Source organism: Anneissia japonica, unplaced genomic scaffold, assembly GCF_011630105.1.
Source record: "Anneissia japonica isolate Jap-2015-1 unplaced genomic scaffold, ASM1163010v1 scaffold7370_len818893_cov191, whole genome shotgun sequence".
Taxonomy (NCBI): Eukaryota; Metazoa; Echinodermata; class Crinoidea; order Comatulida; family Comatulidae; genus Anneissia; species Anneissia japonica.
Genome location: NW_022687459.1, coordinates 370,604 through 393,249, shown reverse-complemented (window position 1 = coordinate 393,249; position 22,646 = coordinate 370,604). Strand labels below are relative to the sequence as shown.

Genomic DNA, 22,646 nt, shown 5'->3' with positions numbered 1-22,646 from the left:
TGTTATGATATAACATACCTTTATCCCAGTTTAGAATAAAAAAAACAGGGAAGTACGGTAGGGATCAGGTGTGGTATGCCTCTATTAACCTATGTAAACCAGGGGTGGATCAAGGATTTCTCAAACACGGGACAACATTAGAATAGCTAAGTGAGTAGCGTTTATCTCAATATATAAAATCGATATGCATTGAAATTTTAAAATTTAGTGGCAAAACGGGTGGAGTGGAGGGGAGGGGAGGGGGGGGGTATCCGCACCTGTAAACGTGATTGTCAAAAGTACAGTATTGTACTACGAGAGTGTTTCTTGAATGAGAAGAGTTGGTCACGTGAACAAATAGGCTATGTTAAAGGTGAAGGGTCGTAGATAGTTCACGGAAGTTCACGAATTCGTTCAAACTGGGAAGATTTTCTTTCATTGTGTGTGAATAATCATAAGATAAGCAAATTTGGTTGTAATTATTTATGACTCAAACAACGCATCAACGGAAATACAATATAAAACGAATTTCTATCCATCAAAACGCTGGTATGAGAGTAGCAAAGTAAGTCACGATATGTCTCCTCAGCGCTACAATAAATGTAACTACAATAAATGTAACTACAATACATCATGATTTTCGTTTTTGATAGTTCTAGAGTTGCAAGGGGGTATAAAATATACTCCTTGAGACTTGTAATGAGTTGAGGTTGTGATCACCGACAGTGAAGGGATATAAGCTGCACCAACAGTCTACTGTCTGACAAATAGCGGTCAAAACCAGGGGAAGACTTAGGATATGCCCCTGAAACAAAGCAACTGGACACGGCAGCTGTTGCACATACAAACGACTTCCGCTGGGTTATATAAAGACAATGATCTGTAATTCTTGGTATAATACGTATATCATGGTAAGCATTAACCGACTTACATGAACTTCGTAACAACAAAACTCCAATGCTCTACCAACTTATTCTCACGATCACAATATACAATCATTATAGGCTGGAAGTTTAGGACAGTACTGAAGTTTATTTGATGTTGCCAACTGGCGGCGCTGTTTATTATCGGAGTCTTAGCAAAAAGAAAACAGTTGAGTTAGTGTTGCTTATTGATTAAACTACGTTAAACTCCCGGCTAACACCCTGTCTCGTTTAACACGTCGCTGTTAAATCTGGATTTATATAATAGCGCCATATCCGTTCTTGTAGATTTTACTGTACAGGATTTATTTCGTACGCCGGTACCTACCGTATGTTTCCACAAGATGGATATGGTACTGAGCCTTCTGATATTTTCATCTGTGATCCTTAGCAGTTCAGGTGATACTTCTACTGGCGACGAAGCTTTACCGGGTGAGTTAATCGGCTCTTCATATCCTTAATGGAGAATTAGAAATATTGATTTTTCAATATCATCTCTAGTCTAAGCTACATTTTATTTGTTTCGTCATTAGTAGTAGAGGCCCAAAATTTCAGAGAAAACCTAGAGTTTAAGAGTTCCTGTACCTGGTGCGGTAGCACATGGCGCTGGTGTGCTCTTCAATAAATACCGTACTGGATAATGTCCGCGACAGCATACTTTTATTATTTTTTTTAAAATTTATTACATCATATTTGATATAGGCCTAATAATAGGACTACTAATTGATTTAATTAAACTGTAGTATATAATTCTTATCATACCCAGATGATATCATCCCGACTCCTACAATCAATACATGCATTTGATTTTTTTGAAAATAGGTCTAGGTAGTTATATCGGTCGTCAGAATTTGTATTTTTAAATTTTGGGAGAAAAAAATATATACAAATTCAATTTAGCTGTTACCTTTACATTGATGTAGATGTCTTAGTGTGATAATCGTCTCGTTAGCATATGGGTCGGTGTCGTCGAGACTTTTCTCCTATCCCGGTAAATTACTAATAAACCACAAAGAATAATAAATAAATAAATAAATAAACAAAATGAAGAGGGCAAAATCCCTGTGACACCAGCGCGTGCACCCAGCGTCTGAGCCGTATTTGATTTCTCTGGAGTGAAGCTATCAGATTTGTAATGTCAAATTGTTGACTTGAGCAATAAAGAATATTTACAGTAAAGCAAGACAGACGCTTTCAAAGCGTTAGTAGACGTGTACACGTATTACTTTCGATTCCACGGAGGTATAACCTGCCGGTCATATTTTTAATAGACCTACCTTTGCGGTCGTATGATTAATAATATTCAGCCGAGAACATTGAAAAACCGTCAAACTTACTAACGTAGCTATTCCATCGAGATGAATTTTGACACATTTCTCAGCCTAGCTCATGAGACTTTCAAAAAAGCCTGAATCCAGAGAAACTTGGGAAACTTGAACTTGCATTTATGTTTATGGAACTTGTGGAATTTGAGTTTAAGTCGAAAGTGAAAAGTGATAATATAACATATACAGAAGTGTGCTAGGATTTAATTTCAGATTTGTACTTTTTTAGATATTTAATATGAAACACGAGGTAGTGGTGTGCACACATGTTTTACACTGGGTGTGTGACGTGGTTACCGTTGCACTCTGCTGGAGCTAATTTTTTACTCGATTGACCAAATCTTTAAGATACTACCTATCTACATTTTCCTGTTGGATAATAGCCTTGATCCATATACCTCACTTCCTATCAAACTTTGTACAAACGATACCGGTATCAGGAACATGTAGGCTCATCTCTGCCACATTCCTATCCTTAAAGCCAGGCTCCGGAGGTATCAGGAACATGTAGGCTCATCTCTGCCACATTCCTATCCTTAAAGCCAGGCTCCGGAGAAAAAAAAATGATGTTTTACAACTGATTTTTCTAAATGGTTAATGAGATACAGATTTTTGAATATTTAAAAACTGAGGGAAAAGGTGGAAAAAAGGATGATTACACCCCCTTTTTCCAGTTTTTTTTAATAGGCCTATTAATATGTTTTTTAATATTATCGAATCATAATCATAATTATCATCCTAATAATTATATTCGTTCATTCTAATATTTATTTATTTATTTATATATTTATTTATTTATTTATTAACATCTTTCACCAGGATGACACAATCATTTTAAGATTTTTTTTTCATTGTGGTCGTGGAAAAAAAGGAAATGCAGTATTTCCCCCCACCCCCTCTTATCCTTCCCTTATAAGCAATAGGCCTATATTACAAGCAAGACGGTATTATTATTACTATTACAGGTATTATTATTATATTTTAATATTATGAATATCATCAGCATCATCACTATTATGGTTATCATAATCACCATCATAATATACTCGTTCATTTCAATATTATAAGCAAATGGAGGGTTATTTCGACAAAACTATAAACACTTTGAGGATACAAGTCGCATACGGCGAGGGTGACGACTACTGGAGGAAACAAATCACACACAACTGATGTGTGAACTGCTATGCACGGAAAGGCCTCCACCTGTCACAATGTTGTAGGTCGATATAGGTTAATGTCAGATTACATTCCCATGTTGCACTTTGATTAAAAATAAGGCTTATAATCGGAAGTAGTACACTAGTGTAAAATCAAAACGCAAACACGCAAACAAGAATCAGCTAAACTGCTAATTGAATTCATTTTTTCTCTAGATGCAAAGAAAGTAACACAATTAGACGCAGGCCTATGTAATAGGCCTACTGAAGCTAGAAGTGCCAATTCCTTACCCTATTTTACAGTATCCCGAATCCTCCATTTTGTAATTGGCTGTGACTTGTAATTTCAAATCATTATTAAAATCATTATTTGTTTTGAAAAATTGATGAAGAGAATTTAGTTTGTACGTTAGACAGAACAAACTTCTTTTCTTTTTATTAGCCTTTCATTTTGGTCCCAAGTTAAAAAAAAAAAAAAAAGGCTTCTGGAAATTCTCTAATACAGTTTGACAAACTTACTGTCCTACTGAAAACCAAGCACCCGTAGCTCAAAATGTTAAGTCTGAGTTGTGTGTACCATCTGTTACCTCTGGATCGTAGAGGGAATGTGTCAATACCAAATTCAATTTATGCTGATACAGGTCTTAAAGCGGCCTGCAGTTCTCACAAATTGACTTCAAAATTAATTTCGAGTCCGCATCCGCCCTTTCCTTAAAAAGAAATGTGAGCTTATTCGCGTTACCACATACACGTGTATGCGCTTCTCGTGCTGATCGCTAAAAGCCTCATTTCGCACCGAATCCGAATTTTCGGATCGGAAGGCCTACCGAACGGATCAGAAAATCGAATCAGTGTGTAAGAATAGGGGGACGCTGGCGTTCAGCGCATTGGAAACGCGGTCAAAATGTCGGTTCGGATCTGCCGTGTGAATGCAGAGATTGCAGGTATCTTATAGACTTGTAATGATCCAATGTACAACTTGTGGAATATTTTTTGTAAAAAGAACCGGTGCTTGAAAGAGAAAATAAATGGTTGTGTGTATGCAGCTCTGTAGAACAGTCTCTTTACTGACGTCAACATTTTATAAGAATGGACTTACAAAACAACGCCATTCCCTGAACAACCAGCCTTGGGGCAAATACAAACAAATTGTCCAGTGGTCAAAGTTCTACTCCTTTCAACGTTAAGCCTAGACAACTACTATCAGAACAACGCAAAACGGGATTGAATTAAGGCCTACTCACACTTGCGGATCGAGTTTAAGACCTGAAAAGAACACCTGATTACCTAGGCATACAGACGGCATCATCATCTGTCAACATTACGAACCATTTCCGCGGTTGAGTAGCAGATGACCAGAGCATGGAGTAAAGTTACATTCACATCGGACCCGAAACGAAATTCGGACTTGTTTTCAAAGTGCTGAACGCCAACGTCTCTATTCTTACACAGTGATTCGAATTTTTTATCGCTTCGGTAGTAAGCTTTCCGATACAAAAATTCGGATTCGGTTTGAATTCACCTTTAACCACCTGTTTAATAAGCCCGGACCACTTCCGTCGCCACCTGCTTCTGGTGACACTGGTGGAATGGACGATGGATTCAAACATAAGCATATTCAACTTTCTACGTTAAAATAGTTCAAATCTATACCATGTCCACCTATCGTACTATTGTAACTCAAATTCTGATAGTTCCGTGGATTGACACAATTCATGGTCACGCAGACACCCGTGGTTCACGGTTAATTTACAATTTCGAAAATGCTTCGGGCCATGAACGGAAATTACTAACGTCAACCTAGTAAATATAAATTGAGACACGAACTAACAAAAATCCACTTTGTTTCAAATATTAATCGTGATGAATTGTAAAATGTTTTAATTTAGATCCGTGGTTATGTTAATCAGTTTATTAGGGGAGAAATTCGGACCGGACTCGCCTCAAATAATGTTTACACTTTTACGTCGATGGTCTGGAAAGTCGCAGACAGACAGTTCTGGGGTTTAAAGGAGGTGATCGTAAACTCAATTGTTGTTTATTGTGGAAGTCCCGGTGACTAAGCAATCCTTGTGACATCATGGATTCTGGTTTTTTGGGAATAACATTGACACTTTGTCGCCTTCCCACAACCACAAATCCACAAGGATCCGTTCCACAACAAATGAATGCTATTTGGCTCTGTTCCAGACGTTTATCAACATTTGTATTTTTTTTTTATTAAACAATGTGTAACATACTGTATTTCAATGAACCTTCCAGCGAAACCTCAGAGGTCAGCTGATATTCAGGGACCCACGTAAACTACAGTACCGGTATTGAATAACGCGATGCTCATACATGACGATAAAATGAAAATTTATTTTGTCATAAAAATATGCTAGTGGTAATATCCACTAGTTGTTTGGCTGAACCAAAGATAAGTCTGTGATGCTAGGACGACTATTTTGTACGAATAATTCCCAACTTGATCTGTCAGGAAAAAAAATTAAACGATTTTCGGCATTTTAAACTTGAATCCTAATATTTCTATATCATGTAGTATGATTAATGTGTTGCATCTAAACATCGTGGGTCATCATGTGATATTTAGGCCTAGATGATTAATGCGATAATAGTTTTGAATAATTTCATAGTTACCAACCGTTTACATTGTGCGGGATGGTTCCGCATTTCAAAGTGATTTTGGTGGAAACACGCATTTTGCAGAAACGCATGCGTGATCATAAATTGTCACGAATTTTGCACAGGTTTATGCGTGATAACGAATTAGGCCTATTACAAATTTAGGGGAAAATCTATTTAAAATTAGAAGAAATTTGTTTTATTAAAAATGTAAAAACGGTCATGCAGTAACTTGAGTCATTAGACAGTATTTACGTGATTATACTTATAATTCACTGACGCGTTAAAAATTAATCAGTATGCCTTTTCATTTTTTGCTTAAGTAGGCCTAATGAAATGTTTGAGTACATATTTCGGTGCTCAAATTAAATATAATGTACATTGAAACTCAAATTGTATGTGGCTTTATTAAAAATATTTTTATACGCGGTATTGTCAGCAAACGCTTCCTGAAATCTATTTAAAACAGCTTAAAAATGCTCAGGTCGTCGGAGCGTCAGGGGCCTTACCCTTGGACCCCCACCCGGGATCCGCCTCTGGACCTCGGTGGCTCCTCTCCCAGCTAACTGGTGTAGTCTCGCATTTCAAAACTCTCAGTTTAGTAACTATGTAATTTAAATTGTGGCGTAGGGCCTATGTTGTGTAAGTTGTGATTTTTTATATTTAGGTTAGGATATTATTATTGTGAAATAATTGTACTCCTGCACTGTTTGTGATTTGAATAAATATTTGATACCTATTTATAAATTATTTATAATTAATCCAGAAAAAAAATTTTGTTAATGCAAATGCTATGAAACAATATACAGTGTTTATATTTACTGGAAAATAAAAAAAAAGTTCGTGTGTTTGGTCAATATTGCCAGTGGTCAATATTTGTAGGGAGGGCGTATGTTGTGAACTTGCATTGGTATGCATGTGCGAATACCTCCTGCCTGATTGTTATACGGTACGGTACATTGTATTCCATTGTGTGAGGGTTAGTCTCCGCTGATATGTTGAACCGTTTGCAACCGTGTGAATAAAGAAATGCGTGTACCGATATAACTAGTGTAGTCTGGATATTTCGGTGTGAAACACTACTACAAATAATCATGAATAAATATTTATTAGGATTTGAGAAAACCCAAGCAGCCAAAGGAGTATATTCGCACTACCTCTCTCCCTATCCCACCCTACACACATGCACTTATACACGCACATCTATAGCGTCCTCATAAGTGGATATTACACACAGCGTTTTATAAGAACCAGTAAAATTATTTTTCAGGCTCGGTGTGTATTTTTTTTTCTTGCCGATTTCTATCTCAAAATGTTCTTATTTTATTCTTATTTTGCACATGTTTCAAAAATAGAAAAATATTATTTTACAGCAGTATATTACTGTATATTCATATCTACTACACCTACAGTTAAGATTTGTTGGTTTTCTATTTAAAAAAAATAAAAACCCTCATTTGACATTTTACCTGAGCCTCAATTTGTTCTTATTTTCAAGCAATTTCGGCCTAAGTGTTCCGATAAAATGTGTTCAGATAAAATGTGTTTTTATAAAAATAAAAGTGTATCATTAGGTGTGAGTATATACACCCTCATTTTTCTGTTAAAACTTATTTTAAACACAATCTAAGGAATATTTATTTAACACGGACACGGAAATTGATTACTGTTGACAGAACTTGGCCAAATCTAACGAACACAAATCAACCATGCAATTAAGTACATTAGTTGGCCCAAGTTTAAAAGTTCCGTTACTGTATAGTCTGAGCTTCGGAATCCTTCAATTCCGGTGATACATTCTGATGCAATAATTAGGCACCACATAATTTCTTCTTATCAAATTGATGGCCCAGCACTAACACAAATTAGGCATAGGCCACTCAGGTAAATAATTTCATTGGGATATTATTATGGGTTTTAGCAGACGAGTATTACAGGAGAACGTCAAGGTTTATAATCCCGAGGTCTCATTGACCGAAAATCTGAATGTGCGTTACAATGTCATATTGGTTGTCGACCTTGTGGCGCTCTTATGATATACGTCACGATGCAAAAATATTTACAATGGGAAACTCAATTAGCCTGCAAAAAGTACGGTAAATACAAAACATAGGCCTGCAAATAAGAATGTACATCAACACGTTAATCAAAGAGTAAATTGTCACATTACTGTGAGAAGGCCCTGTGATTGGATCAAAGCTACGACCGGTGTCACACCATTTAGGTTTTATTGCAAATATACGTTCCGCTAGGAATCATCTGTGATTCCCCTATAATGTAAACTGTGTATTATGACTTGGTTGTGTGTGCGGGTGTGGTAGTGTGTTTGTGTTTGGTGGGGGGGGGGGGGGGAGGGGTGGGCTTAGGAGAATGCATATCCACCCTGCATAGCAATAACACACCACTGCATAATGACAAAATAACACCCCATATTGATGTTACACTTATAATATTACACTGGAGGTGTCGCAGTGGTCGGATCCTGACATCACTTCAAACGCCAAATTAACTGTAGAACCTAAATATGCAATGAAACCTAATTTAGCGTGATACCTGCTATGTGATCGGATCAAATCAAATCCACGGTGCTTCATAATCACGGATCTGTGTTTGGTTCGAATTCATCCAGGGTTTTGTAACGTTTATTCAGGTTTTCTTTAAAAAGCCTTATCATAATATTCAAATTAGGCTTGTTTTTATTCTATTATTTATATTTGGAGTTTTTCGAAACTTCCGATTTTTCATTTAAAAAAAATGATGTTCAATGTATTATATAGGCTAGTACATAATTATGTGAAAGCACGTTCCACTGAGTTTTTAAATCTTGTTTTTGTTTTTGTGTCACTTGGGTACGAGGGTATAATATGTTCGTGTATTATACTCTTAAACCTAAACAGGAAGTATTCTTACGCTGTATGCAGCTATTCCGTCCACAATCCATCGAGAATAATAACTTTAATGTGTATTTAAGTGTCTAGACGTGTGTACATGGGATGCTGAAGGAGCAGCAGGTGTGGGGAGGGGACATCTCTCAGAACGTGTAGTCTCTGGTATGACACGCCAATTACGACGGTAAATCCATAGTGTTTAACCTGATTTAGATATTAATAGAGGTACTGTGTAGTATTAGCCAGATACAAAATAAAACAACTGGACAATTATTATACACACTTGCTTGACAAACACCTTATTTTAAGAGCCTGTTAATAGTAACATGATATAATAATCTATAATGGCTTTTACAATGTTGCTCCAGTATGATGTATAGTTTAACAAGAACAGAAAATCTTCGCGACACCAGCAACAATGCAATTTACTTTTTTCTTTTAAGAATGCGCTTTTGCCTCATCTTGATTTTTAAATATTTATGAAGCATTTTTTTTTTGAGTCACTTATGTCCGGGAAGACAAAATCTTTGGGTATAGGAACTTGTTCCCCTTTTTTCCTGACCCCTCCTCTTTCTTTTGTATATATGTAAGTGTAGAGGAAATAAAGATATTATTATTAGAACAGAACAATTATATAAGCTACCATGACAAAAACGTGAGTTTACAAAAACAGACGTCAATACTTTGGAGGAAATCAGTCATCAATTAGAATCGTTATCCACATTATATTATCCCACTATCCGTCTACTTTAGTCGCCCTCTAATGACGTCATTTTTGAAAAAAAAAATGATGGTGACATGAATTTAGTTTAATCCCACAAATACTAACACGAAGAATGACCACGTACGACTTTGATGACGTCATTATACTCAATTTTCCTAACTCGTTCAAAGAAGTTCCGGAGTTGTTTTTTTTTTTTTTTTTTTTTGAGAAACCGATAAAAACAAACATAAGGGAGGAATGGAGAAAAAGATGCCAACACTTAGGCGTATTTGAATAATAGCATCGATTGTATTTGTGGAACCATCTTGCCATGTTCGTTCTTAAATACCGAACTCGGAGAAGTGAAAAACTCAACAATAAGATTGTAATTAATCGTGCTACCTTTTTTTCAATCGAAATATCTGCCTTTAAACCGTTGTGTAAACATTCAAGCCTTATTGTTTGAATAGATAGTAGTAGGCCTACAAAGGAAAATTATTTTTTATATATATGGTGTACAGCTGGGTTTTTAAAACACAAAAGGAGTGTTCAATTGACGAAGCCTCGGAAACGCTTAGAATGTTTTGTCCAACATATCAAATGTTTTGTCCTCCGGAGCATGGCTTGAAGATATAGGCGAAGCCTGTACTGACCGGTTGGATTTGATTTTAATTCAGGTGTTAAGAAAAAACGGCTTTGGTATGAATGGCCAGTATTTTAATCTGTACCGGTAATCTCAGGTTCCCGAATGATTTTTAGCAATCTCATGGGTCTGCTTGACTTTTCGAACAGTAGGACATTTATTGTATTTTATGTTTGTTGTATTTAGGAGCCGGAAACCTACTTATTAACTTGAATCTCAAGCGATCGAAACTGTTGTCTGTACGTTTGCTTAGACCACGTGACTCTGTGAATATGAAAACAAATGAGAGCCTCATTTTATTCATTTCCTCGAGTAATGAAGAGGATTAAGGAAAGTTGAAATCCAGTTGAAAATACTTGAAACATACAAAGCATATGACCCCCATGCACTGTAACCTCGTTATACTGTTTTAGCCAATCGAAAGAGCAGTAAGTGGTCAGTTGCAGACGGCTACCATGAGAATGATGAAGATATGTAATACAGAACAATTAATTGGTTTGATCTGAAATTGTAACCCACAGATGAAAATCACGTTTTATTCTATGATTCGAACTAGTGTTCAATTAGTATCCTATTAAAAGGAGGAAGCATTAAACTTAACATTATATTTGTTACTTCAATTAGTGTATTAGTTGATTACTTACGCCTGTATGTTTAAAACATCTGATAAAGCTTCTCCAAAAGCAGCATGATTTTGAGCTATGCCAAGATGGTCCTGCTTAGAATCATCGTCAGTTGGTTGTAACCGACACACATGTATATGTACAGGACAGGCGTCTGTGTGAGTAGGAGAAAGGAGTTCGATTAGGGACCGTATCCAGGATTGCCACTGGGCCCTGGGGTACACGGGTGAGCAAAGCGGACCAACCGGGGTGTACTAGAATCCCCGTCGGGATCAAGGAACGGAGTCCGGTTGGATCGCAGCTTCGATCTTTTATTACTATGACAACTTCAGTGCCCCAAATACTGGCACAACGATAGATTTCTGGTTAAAATAAAGGATGTACGATTCCCTTTGCATCCATATTACAGAAAATAACCAATTTTATATTCAGTACATTTTAAACTTTTTTCCGATTCGGTTGAGTTGGAGACAGTACAGTTAGTGCGGATGTACTATACTCTGTTAACATTCACTGAGATTGCGAAAGTAATAAAAGTACAAAACAAGTGTGACATTGTCTTGTTAAATCATAAGAATGGGCAGAATTAGTGCACTGTACTGTTGAATGTAGGTACATAACACAAAAATAACAAAGCCTGGGCCTATCGGATTTAAAACAGGGAGAGTATGAATTACGGCGGAGGTCAGAGAGGTTCCACCGTAGGCTGAACAATACATTACATCCTTTTGCAACATAAACCTTTGCTGTTTTTGTATAGTACAGATGACCGTGGATAAGTTGATTATATTAACTACATTAGTCTGTTGAAAAGAATCCCTTGTACAACGTGAATAAGCCTGACATATTTGAGATTATTTACTCACTTTTTGCCAAAAAAAACGATGCGTCAAAGTAAAAAATAAAGATTGTTCATTTTTTAGTCTAATGGGTTTAACAGAAACTCGCATGTCAAAGTAATATGTTATTTTGACGTTTTAATACACGGATTGTATTTTCCAATAAAATACAGTTTAAACTTATATTAACACCCAGGTCTGATGAAACAATACGTGATATGGCCTTGTATTCAGAATTCAAAATATGGTAAATATTTTCGAGGGATGTACTGCGAATATGTATTATTAAAATTCTGCATGTTCTAAAGTGTTCGGCCTCATAGTGTCTATACCATATTTAATTGTCCATTATTGTAGATTTATTTGTGGAATTTAATAAGTATATCATTTTAATTAAATTTAAACGGTGTTTTATTAAAATGTATTAAGATTATTTGCTGCGGAATTGTAGAAGTTAATTCTTTTGATTTATTTATTTATTTTATTTTATTTATTTATTTTTTTTTAATTTAAATTATTATTCTGTCCAATATGTCAATTTTTTTTTTTATTTTTTATTTTTTTTTTTTATTTTTTTTATTTTTAATGTTTTCCTTAAATCATTATTATATATAATTTATATACTGTAGGCCTATAACTTTTTTCTGATTTTTATTATTTTTATTATTATTATTAATTTTTTCCTGGTTTAATTTAATTAATTTGCTTATGTTAAAGATCAAGTTTAATTTTTATACTTATGTAATAATAATTTAATTGTATGTACTGAGGGTCCCAATTGATCAGCTCAGGCTGGATGGACCACCCTCACAAAATATTGTTGAAATAAATAAATAAATAAATAAAATAAATAAAAGAAAATAAAATATACGTTCCTTTGTGATATTGCGGTTGCCAGCATATGGGGCACCTGTTCTGAGAGTGATTCGTGTTCGGACACCAGTTGTCACCGTCACTCAGCATCGGCGACGTATCATAATCGTACGGAGGCTTCTCCGTCCGGCGATCGTATACTCCTCATCAACTAAACATCATCAGACGTTTCGTTCAACAACTGCAAAACCTGCATTACCCGACAGTAAGTCATGGCTCAGTTGACTTATATAATATTCGCCGACTAGCCTGCATGGCAAATTAACATTCTCGAATGTTAAACTAAGATAAAATGAAAACTTTAACTCTGTCTGGTGGACGTACAGGATGTATCATGATCACTGACTTGCAGACAATACGGTTGATGCATGTTTGTGTCTTGAAATTACTTCCCGCTTTTTCCACTATCATTTCAGCAACGCATGAAATCTTCAATACAGTATTGTGAAGTAATCGCATGTGTAGCAGGTCTAATTATCTGCTTGAAAAGCACTGCAGAAGCTGCAAAAAAATCATTGGTAGTTTCGTTATAACAGCTATTACGCCGTTTTCTTCAAAACTTCTTCAAAACACAGTACTTAAAGTCTTCGTCAGAGAAAAATATATAGTGGTCTCAGGTCTTCATCAATCATCATTTTATTGCTGTCTTGGTTCATATGCACCGAAAACTAAAGAATACAAAATGTATTCTGTTCAAATTAGTAATGTTTTAAAATGAAGATAACTTTGTATTTGATTTTATTTCACTATTCACGCATTCAGTATGGAAGAAATACAATTATATAAAAAGGAATAATCAATACATTTTGTCCCCAAAACCATTTTTGTGAATCAACCGTTATGGGATCAGATAACCTGTATCAAACTTTGCACTCGGCTTACCAAGATTTTATAGTTATCCATTATTATTTAGTTTAAAATTATAACAGTTTGTGTGTTGTGTTAGGTCATGTAATGATAGTACAATGTAGATGAATAGGAAATCGAGCGTACTTTGGAAATTCAGGTAAAAAGGTTATATATTTGTAATCCTCAAAAACGAAGAAGACGTTGATGAAATGAGTGGATGAAAGAAACAAGAGTGAAAGTGAATGTTTTATCCGTATTATACTGTCATTTTCATTTGAAGCCTCTATTTTGCGAGGGGGCGCAATTTTGTAAGATGCATTGCGCATGATTAAGAATATTTCGTAGAAGGAAACTGTTGGCTGAATGTTGGTACTTGCAGTCATTCGAGAACGGTCTTACCATAGTTACTAAAAGCTCATGCCTGGGGTGTGAACATTCAGTCAACGATTATGTGGGTTCTAAACATGTTTTACTTAATTATTATAACTATTTTTTCCATTTCTATTGTAATAATAGTTTGAGATAGCATATCAATTCTGGTTTGCTTTTCAAAAAAAAAAAAAAAGTTATCTAAAAGCCCTAAATATTGCCTGTGTTATAAAACTCTTGCAATATCTTCACTTATTTCCGAATTATTCATGTAGTGTTGTTAAATGTGTTAAATGTAAATAAAAATTTACTCTGTTACTGTACTGTTTTTATTAGTTCAATGCACACGTACCTGTGTACCAAGTAAACCTATTTGCGGGAGTGATGGAAATACCTACCCCAGCGAATGTCACCTAAAGAAACGCAATTGCGTTAAAAAGGACTTGGTGAAGCAATGCAACGGACCGTGTAGAAAGGGTAGGTATCTGAATATTTATCAGTCAACAATTTTTTTTTCTGGCCGACGGATAGAGTAATCTAAGATAAATAGAAGCTTCATTTTAAGAAAGGGAATCCATCTTAGCAATATTTGGTTGTAATAATTTGACATCAATCTGGATCGTATTATACTATTGCCAACATTGTTTAAATTATTATATTTATTTTAGGTGACCAAACATTGTATGAGCTTTGCTCTGTTTTGTGTGTTTTTTTTTTTTTTGGCCGTCCTTCCATATTTCTTTCTGTATTATGTTGTTTATAATTATAATACTATGGAAAATAAATAAACTGAAACTGTAAAATTGTAGACGGATTTTATTAGACATTAAAAAACGGTCATGATTGTTATTGCCAATTGATATTTGCTTATTATTAGTATCACCGTTATATTGTTAATGGACATTATTTGAACTACAACTCAACTGTTAAGCTATGGGCTCCACGTAATCGTAGTTTAACAGTAATAAACAGGTCTGTGAGTACGGCGCCCTCTGTTGATTTGGCCTAGCGTAATCGGGATGAGTGTACAGACTGAAGAAAACACTGAATATAAAATGTACACTTAGATGACTTGTTTGTTTATTATTATTATTATTATTATTATTATTATTATTATTATTATTATTATTATTATTATTAGTGAATGGTCACAGTTGCTGTAGTATTAAAAAAAGATGTCCAAAGAGCTTTAGAACATCAGGACCGGCTTGCGGTACCAATGACGTCACTTATCCAAACTTGTGTCTACTAGCGATAGCGGTTTGTAAAGAAAAGGGATTGAAAGTTAAGTGAGTACTGCATTTTTCTAACTATTTTTTAAATAGTTTTCTTACTTTTAGTCAATTTTTGAGAATTTTCTTTTGTTTAATCAGTGCAATGTGTTACATACCTGCAACGTTTCAGATGCACTTCGGCTATCGTTTCTCAAGCATACCACTGAAACCAGATGAATTTATTGAAAACTATTTCATTGTACTTTTATTTTCTTTTTATGCGATTATTACGCAAAGAGGTGAAAAGAAATGCAGTGACATTGTTCCAACGGAATCTCCGGCAAAACCAACTGAGGGAGAGTACTGTGTTGATAAACAATTTGGGAAACAATGTCGAGGCGAATGTAAAACAGGTGAGTGAATATGTAAATATATCAACTGTCTTTTATCGTCATTAGAATATAATTTGTAGAATTTATGTGAATAAATACAAAAACTGGTCGAACGCCTGCTTTAACATTAAACAAAGCTCATTTTCCCTAAAATCAACAATCAGCCAAATTTTACTACGTTTTCTTATTTAGTAAATGACGTTCACTGCTGTGACATTCGTACCAGGTGTCCTCAAGTATTTAAAACAAGCGGTCCAGTTTGCGGCACCTTTGCCAGTCTCCTAAAAAGTATGCTGCGCTCTAGAGTTGGCTATACAAAATGCACATTGTTTGATTTTGTTTCTTAAATTAGTCTATAGTAAATAACTGTTTGTTTTTCTTTTTTAGTGAACAATCACCACTGTTGCGACATTCGAAATCGGTGTCCAAATAAATTGAAGAAAACTGGATCTGTCTGTGGAACTGATGGACGAACCTACGGGAACCAGTGTGCACTTGCTAGGAAATCTTGTCGCGAGCATGGTTCAATACTGCGGATGGCACATAAGGGCTCCTGTATAAAAAATAAACCTCCGCGTCCTACCAGGCCAAGTAAATTGATTCCCGCTTTCGATAAACGTGGAAATGATTTGCCGGGGGAGGGAGATATGACGATGCCGCCTTTCCTTATCACAGATTTACTGATCCAAAGAGATCACGTCGACGAAGGTAGATAATTTTCGTAATTAAATTGTATTCTTATGAGTTAAGTCACCAATATTTTTGTATTTTTTTGCATCGTTGCTGCTGTTGTGACGTTTAGACATCATGGCTTAAACGAATCATTGCCGTATGTTATAATCTAAAAAGTAGCAGTTGAATGTTTAGTATACTGCAAATGGTTCTTCAATATATAGACTTTTAGTCTCTATATTGAAACCATTTACAGTATACTAATCAGTAATGGGGCCAGGACTTGCCCGACGGAGGGAGGGGGGGGGGGGCTAGTGGAGCGAATAGAGTCACTTGGCTGGGGGCCAGGGGGACGTCAAGGGCCCCTGGTGGGGGTCCAGGGGGATCCGCTCCCTGGAAGCCGCGGATAGTTAACGAATTATGGCGAATTTTTATTACTTATTTAATAGTCATCGAGCTACTATATATGAAATCAGCTTCCAAAACCAAAACATTTTAAATAAAACAAGAAACAATTTATTTATTTTCAAATCCTCATTCTTGAAAGTGAAATTCTACATTTTGGAAATCTGTCAACCACGCTGTCAAGGTCGGGATTGCTTCCCCTCACGATGTATTCCAAGCATCATGAGGCTATCCAAACTAGCATTTGTCATAACAGAACGCAAATTATTTTTAATTAGTCTCATTGAACTATTATTTATTATTTCTTAATTATTATTATTTATTATTATTATTATTATTATTATTATTATTGTGATGAAAAGTTAACACATATAGTTTAATGAAAATAAATATTTTTTTTATTTGTTTATTCCCCGACAAAATTTACTCGTCTTCCCCGACGTGGGGGGGGGGCGCTATGACCCCCAGCCCCCTCTGGCGCCACCACTGATACTAATTCAACTAAAGACTAGATGAAATTCTTCCACGTTGAATGTTATACCATATATGTACCATGGATGTCGAAAACAGATAAGTTTACTAAGAAATACAAAAGATAATTATTATATTAGGAGAAGTAGAGTTGATTGTATATTGGTCTTCGTCAATCACATACGTACTGAAAACCTAAAACAGCATATTACAAGACACAACTAAGCCGATAATATGTTGTACGAGAGCTCATGGAAGGGAAAGTTATTATGATTTAAATGACAATTATGGTATTCCCCCGTCATTGAATTTATATTTCCACTAATTTCATTTCACGAGTTTATATTTCATAAAAGTTTTCACAACATTTCTACTTTTCTTTGAAAATTCACAATTACTATTAATGCTTTCATCCGTACTTAGATCCTTGTAGAGCTGACTGTCCATCTTGGGACAGTCCAGTATGCGGAAGCAACATGGTAACTTACAAGAATACCTGTGAACTGAAGAAGGTGCAGTGTAAGAAGCCATCAATTCGACAGTTCTGCGATGCAAGGTGCCGCTTGGGTAAGCCGAAACTCTTAAGCGGGTCTTTCACTGCGCCTGAGACGGTCGTCGGCCGACGCGGTTCTATAAAGAACACAGCGCGACGACGCGGGCAGGGATATTTTTAATAACGATATTCAGACGACCACAGAAAATCAGGAGACAGCGTCGCGTCGTCTAGCGCTGACAGGACGGAGGGGAGTTGGATTCGTCGTGCAACGGTCTTACGACGAAGTGAGTGCCCGGCTTTAGTGTGCCGACAAAATCGACCAAGTAATCACTGCATGGGGAACAACTTAAATTTCCATATGCAGTTGATACTTAAATCTTTGTTCACACCAGCACTGGTCCCTCATAAACGCGAGACAAAAATTTGTGTATGCATTACCAAGGCGTAAGTCAAGCTGAGTAGCTTAAGCTTTATTATAAACTAGTTTACACTGAAAATCATGGTGTGCGTTGAGTTTCTTGCGCATGCATCAAAACGCGTTTAAACAGTGTGAACCGAGCTTCTACTATACCAGAGTTCAAAATCTTCTACAATCTGAACGAATTCACCAATAAGCAAACAATTTAATTTAGGTTTAACATAATATGGCCTTGACCTTTGGCATAATATGACGTTGACCTTTGATATAATATGACATTGGCCTTCGACATAATCAGTTGCACTTGAAACTACGAGAAGACTTGCTTAATAGGTCTATAATATCGATATACTTGAACCCATGTTATGCTTACCCTCTAGATGACGGTAGAAATTGCTGTATGATGATCAAAAAGTGTCATAAGAGCCTAAAAAACACAGGTATTGTCTGCGGAAGTGACGGAAAAAACTACGCTTCCGAATGCCACCTTTTTCGTGAGGCGTGTCGAACCGTCGAATTCAACCTACAAAAAGACTCCGATGGACCATGCCCACCTGATCAAACACAGACTGTTAAAATGAGTAAGTACTGAGGTCAATTTTAAAATACCAGTTAACCAATTATATTCTTAAGTCACTGTATTAGTACTTGAGACCCGTTGAACGCATCTTCATATTAGGCTACACTGTATTGTTATTAGTGGGTAAAAACAAATCGGTGTCGACGATTAACTGTAATGCCACTGCACCAGTAAAGCGCCCTCTACCAATTTAGGCCAGAACATAAGCAGTGCTGTTACGACCTGACGTTTCTAATGATTTGTCACTTGGAAATTAAATTTCAGATTTGTATTTTTGAACATGAATCACTGTAAATGGGTGTCAGTAGTTTGTGGTCTTCTCATTGCCTTCGTTTGTAAGTCCTGGATTTGTCACGTATTTTGGTTTTATAAAAATATATTTTTATATGACAACTAAAAATAGCTGCTTACTTAGCCTTGCTTCTTTGCTACGTCCATCAGGATCGGGGGCTCAATCGCGAAAAAAAGTTTTTCTCACGACGAAAAATAACTGTCTCATGGCTTGCTATATTTGCTATATCCAGCTGGTATTTTGCGTAATAATTTGCGTAATAATTTTTTCACATTTATTATCGTTTTAACCTAATTTTGTTTTATAATCTGACAGAATTCTCAATGATCGAGTGTTTAGCAACGTTCCATTGTCCTATCGACTTGGCCTTGGCGGGGGAAGTGTGCTCCGATATTGGAACAACATACCAGGATGAATGTGCTTTGAAGTTTGACAGTTGCTGGGGAGAAAATCGAAATATTGGTCTGGATTATGTTGGCCGATGTAAACCTTGAAGAAAGAACGAGCAAGCTGACTAACACATTGATGATACATCAGTGATACCCAGAAAAAAACATTAGGCCTGGAATGATTTTTAGATCTACTTAGACATCATCATAAATATTGGTGAATGCAGGTTTTTCTCGTGAGGTCTGTCATGAGCTCCAATTAGGCCTAGCGGTCCTTAATTTTGACGATTAAAAGAGCAGTAGACTCATTGCTCGTGCTCACGTCACTGTTCGCAAATACAGTATGTTATAATGGTATTTGGTGGGGTACAGTATGTTATAATGGTATTTGATGGGGTACGGTGGCATCACAGAGCCAATTACGAAACGTAAAGCTTCAGGATGCTTACATTTAATTTTCGAATTTTTTTTTAGCTTACTAGAATGATGTGCTTACAAACTAATGGCCCACCTATTTTATAACCAATCCTGATAAGTAATAATTATACTGTTAATTTAAATAATTGTTAAATCACATGGAGAATAGAACATATATGAAGAATAGAATATATATGAATAGAATATATATATATATATATATATATATATATATATATATTTGAAGATGCTTGTATTAATTTTTATCTAAATTTTTTTTAAATCTTACCGTACGTCATAATCTGGAAAGTAACAGCGTATCACGTGGTATAAACTTTGCTGCAAACAGATCAAACGTTATATATATTGTATATTTAAGAAATGTAATTTAAAGCTGCTATTTATTGTCTTAGATTTCAGCATATTTGTCATTTTATAAATCTATCGAAATTCTAATATTAGTAGTAATTCGGTAGTTTGTTGTTCTTGTGGACTAAATACACAATGGACCGTCTGGATTTTCAATCAAACTTACCAACTGACCAATCAGAACAAGACCAGGAATACGCGCGTGACGCACGGACACAAGAGCTGTCTAACAAACGCACTTGTTTGCCCATGTTTGTACACATTCGTTTGCTTGGACCTTAGCTACAATCAGAGCCGTAGATAGAGAGAGTTTGGCCAACTCTGTTTCACGGGATTCGATATACGCGCGTGTGATTGGGTGGATCGCAATCACATGACTTACACCGGCCATGTTGTCACCAAAACAAACCATTAAAGCTATACGCGCGCATGCGCCTGGGCTGTTTGGTAACGACATGGTGTTCATGAGCTAAGTTGGCCAAACTCTCTCTCTATCTATGGCTCTGGCTACAATAACAGTGGGGCTTAGCGGGACGGTTTTATTTGCACGAATCGAAAGCGTCGGTTCATGCGCATTCACATTTCTATTGGAGTTTTCGCTTCAGTGAAATCAGTTCGAACTGTTTCTATTTTTGCGAAGCGAAAAGTGCGCCACCAATCAGAGCTAGGGGAAGCGAACCGACGCTTTCGATTCACCTGGTGGAAAACAGGCTTAATGGTACAATGATACAGAAAAAATCACGGTACATATTATAGAGGGAAGTGCCATTCAAGATTCAAGTAGGTCAACATTTTCATGGGGATAAGTCAATCTTATGGAACCTAAAGGACAAAATTTACAAGATTATTTTTATACAAATTGGATTAACAGTATGGTCAATGAATATTTTATACATTTGACCAATGGACTTGACACAGATATAGTAATTTGTATATAATATGTAATTCTCATGGTTTCATGGTAAGTTTATAACACTTAACTCTTTAAAATAAATTTTTTTTTTTATGAAATGTCATTATTTTGAGTCTATCTTGTGGTGAAAATAGCGTTTCCTTTATTAGGATTGAATAAGCATAGAGCTCAACATTTTGTACACCCAAAGTAATATCCTGATAATCACAGAAATCAAGATTATCATAATATTAATAATAATGATTGAATGATGGTAATGATGGTGGTGATGATGAGATAACTATTTTGATAGTCATTTGCAGATGATAATGAGTGTTGACGAATCAGATGATAATAATGACAGCATATGATTATCAGCAGAGAAACTAGAATATCAAAATCAAACACATTTTTAAAAACACCATAAGGAAAGTCAGATATATAACAACATTCAACTTTACTATTGCATTGTGATACTATATTACTGCGTTTTTGCCTATAAATCTTAACAAAACACCTCATTAATGTGACATGGTTTATCGCCTGCTTTGCAATGCAAATTGAGGAAATTGTGTCTCGATAACAGATGCAGATTCGCCCGCCGGACGCGTTTCGAAGTAGATGTCGGTTGACGATCAATCGTTTCGATTCAGGTTTACTCAAGTGTTGGCCATATAATAGATGGTGAAATGAAGACTTGCTGAATCGGATTTCCTGAGACGCATCCCCCTCAAAGATGGACACCTGTATTGTCCACGTGAACCATCGACTACTCTCCTTGTTCATAAAAAAGAATAATATGGCTGATGAAACCATTCACTTATGTTTGCAATCCAGAAAAAAAAAGATTGCCACGTGATCCAATTTGAAACAGAATATTATCGACAACAAAACAAATAAAAAAAGATTTATGTGGTAAAAAATAAAAAAGGAACCTTAAGACTTCAAGGAAAACATGGTATTTTATTGAACAAAATATTCGAATGTTTATATTTTTTCCCTACAGTAACATACTTTTGACGCTTTTTTGCTTCATTCAAATTATTTTGGTATTTACTATTACGTTTAAAGTCATCTATCGCTTTGAATAGCCCGAGGACATAATTGAGGCCCCATAGCGCAAAATACAACTTAGGCTATATTGAGCTTGGCAAGCTACCAAGTAGGCGCAGACACCAAACTCGGACTAAAAACGGAACGAAAAAGCACTTAAATGAAAAAAAAAAAGTTTCTGGTTATTTAATTTAATATTTTGCCCTAATTGATTTTGTCTATCACAAACAATAAATTAAGCAAAGGGTGATACAGAGGGCACCGGCTTGTCAGAAGTAATCCTATAACCTTGGTTTTAATAGTTACAGTATATGTAAATAATATACCCATAAACCATTTCTGTTATTATAAAATAAGATAGGTTTTATCAACAACCGAGACCCTAGAAGATCTAGACCTATTCTATTTTCAGGTATACTGTTAATTTTCGGGGTTTTTGAATCAACCCCTAAGATACGATAAATAGGCCTACTGACTTACACTCAGGTCTTTAAAACTTGGTTATTTTTATTCGTTGAATTTTACTGTGTTAAGAGAGTGTCAATAAATGTTGGTCGCCCCTATCGAGGTCCTACGGTGGAGTGCATAGTTGTTGCCTTCGAAACGGGAAAAGTTCACTTGGGGATTGTTATGCACTGTGGGTATTACATCGCTGACCAGGAAGTTCCCTATATTTCAATGATTAACATCCTATTACCCATCTACCCACCGTGCTAAAAAATATAATGTGCAACACAGTCAGAGGAAACTGTAGGTCTCATTATTAATTCAACTATCAATTTATGGGTTT

General features: G+C 35.8%; 1 protein-coding gene across 1 annotated transcript; it reads left to right on the top strand.

Annotated features, from left to right (window-relative positions):
* Positions 1 to 664: 664 nt before the first annotated feature.
* LOC117119141 (agrin-like) lies at positions 665 to 20,922 on the top strand. Its single transcript, XM_033263960.1, has 9 exons — positions 665 to 1,334; positions 14,133 to 14,273; positions 14,938 to 15,085; positions 15,308 to 15,423; positions 15,595 to 15,690; positions 15,790 to 16,110; positions 17,374 to 17,517; positions 18,245 to 18,445; positions 19,052 to 20,922. Exons 1-9 carry the CDS (start codon positions 1,247 to 1,249, stop codon positions 19,228 to 19,230), a joined length of 1,434 nt encoding a protein of 477 aa, XP_033119851.1. The 5' UTR covers positions 665 to 1,246; the 3' UTR covers positions 19,231 to 20,922.
* Positions 20,923 to 22,646: the final 1,724 nt, after the last annotated feature.

Excerpts from the sequence above, each read along its gene's own strand:
- LOC117119141 (XM_033263960.1), top strand. The coding sequence starts at position 1,247 with ATGGATATGGTACTGAGCCTTCTGATATTTTCATCTGTGATCCTTAGC. Across the intron at positions 1,335-14,132 it reads TGGCGACGAAGCTTTACCGG|TTCAATGCACACGTACCTGT; the intron begins GTGAGTTAATCG and ends TGTTTTTATTAG. Across the intron at positions 18,446-19,051 it reads AACACAGACTGTTAAAATGA|AATTCTCAATGATCGAGTGT; the intron begins GTAAGTACTGAG and ends ATAATCTGACAG.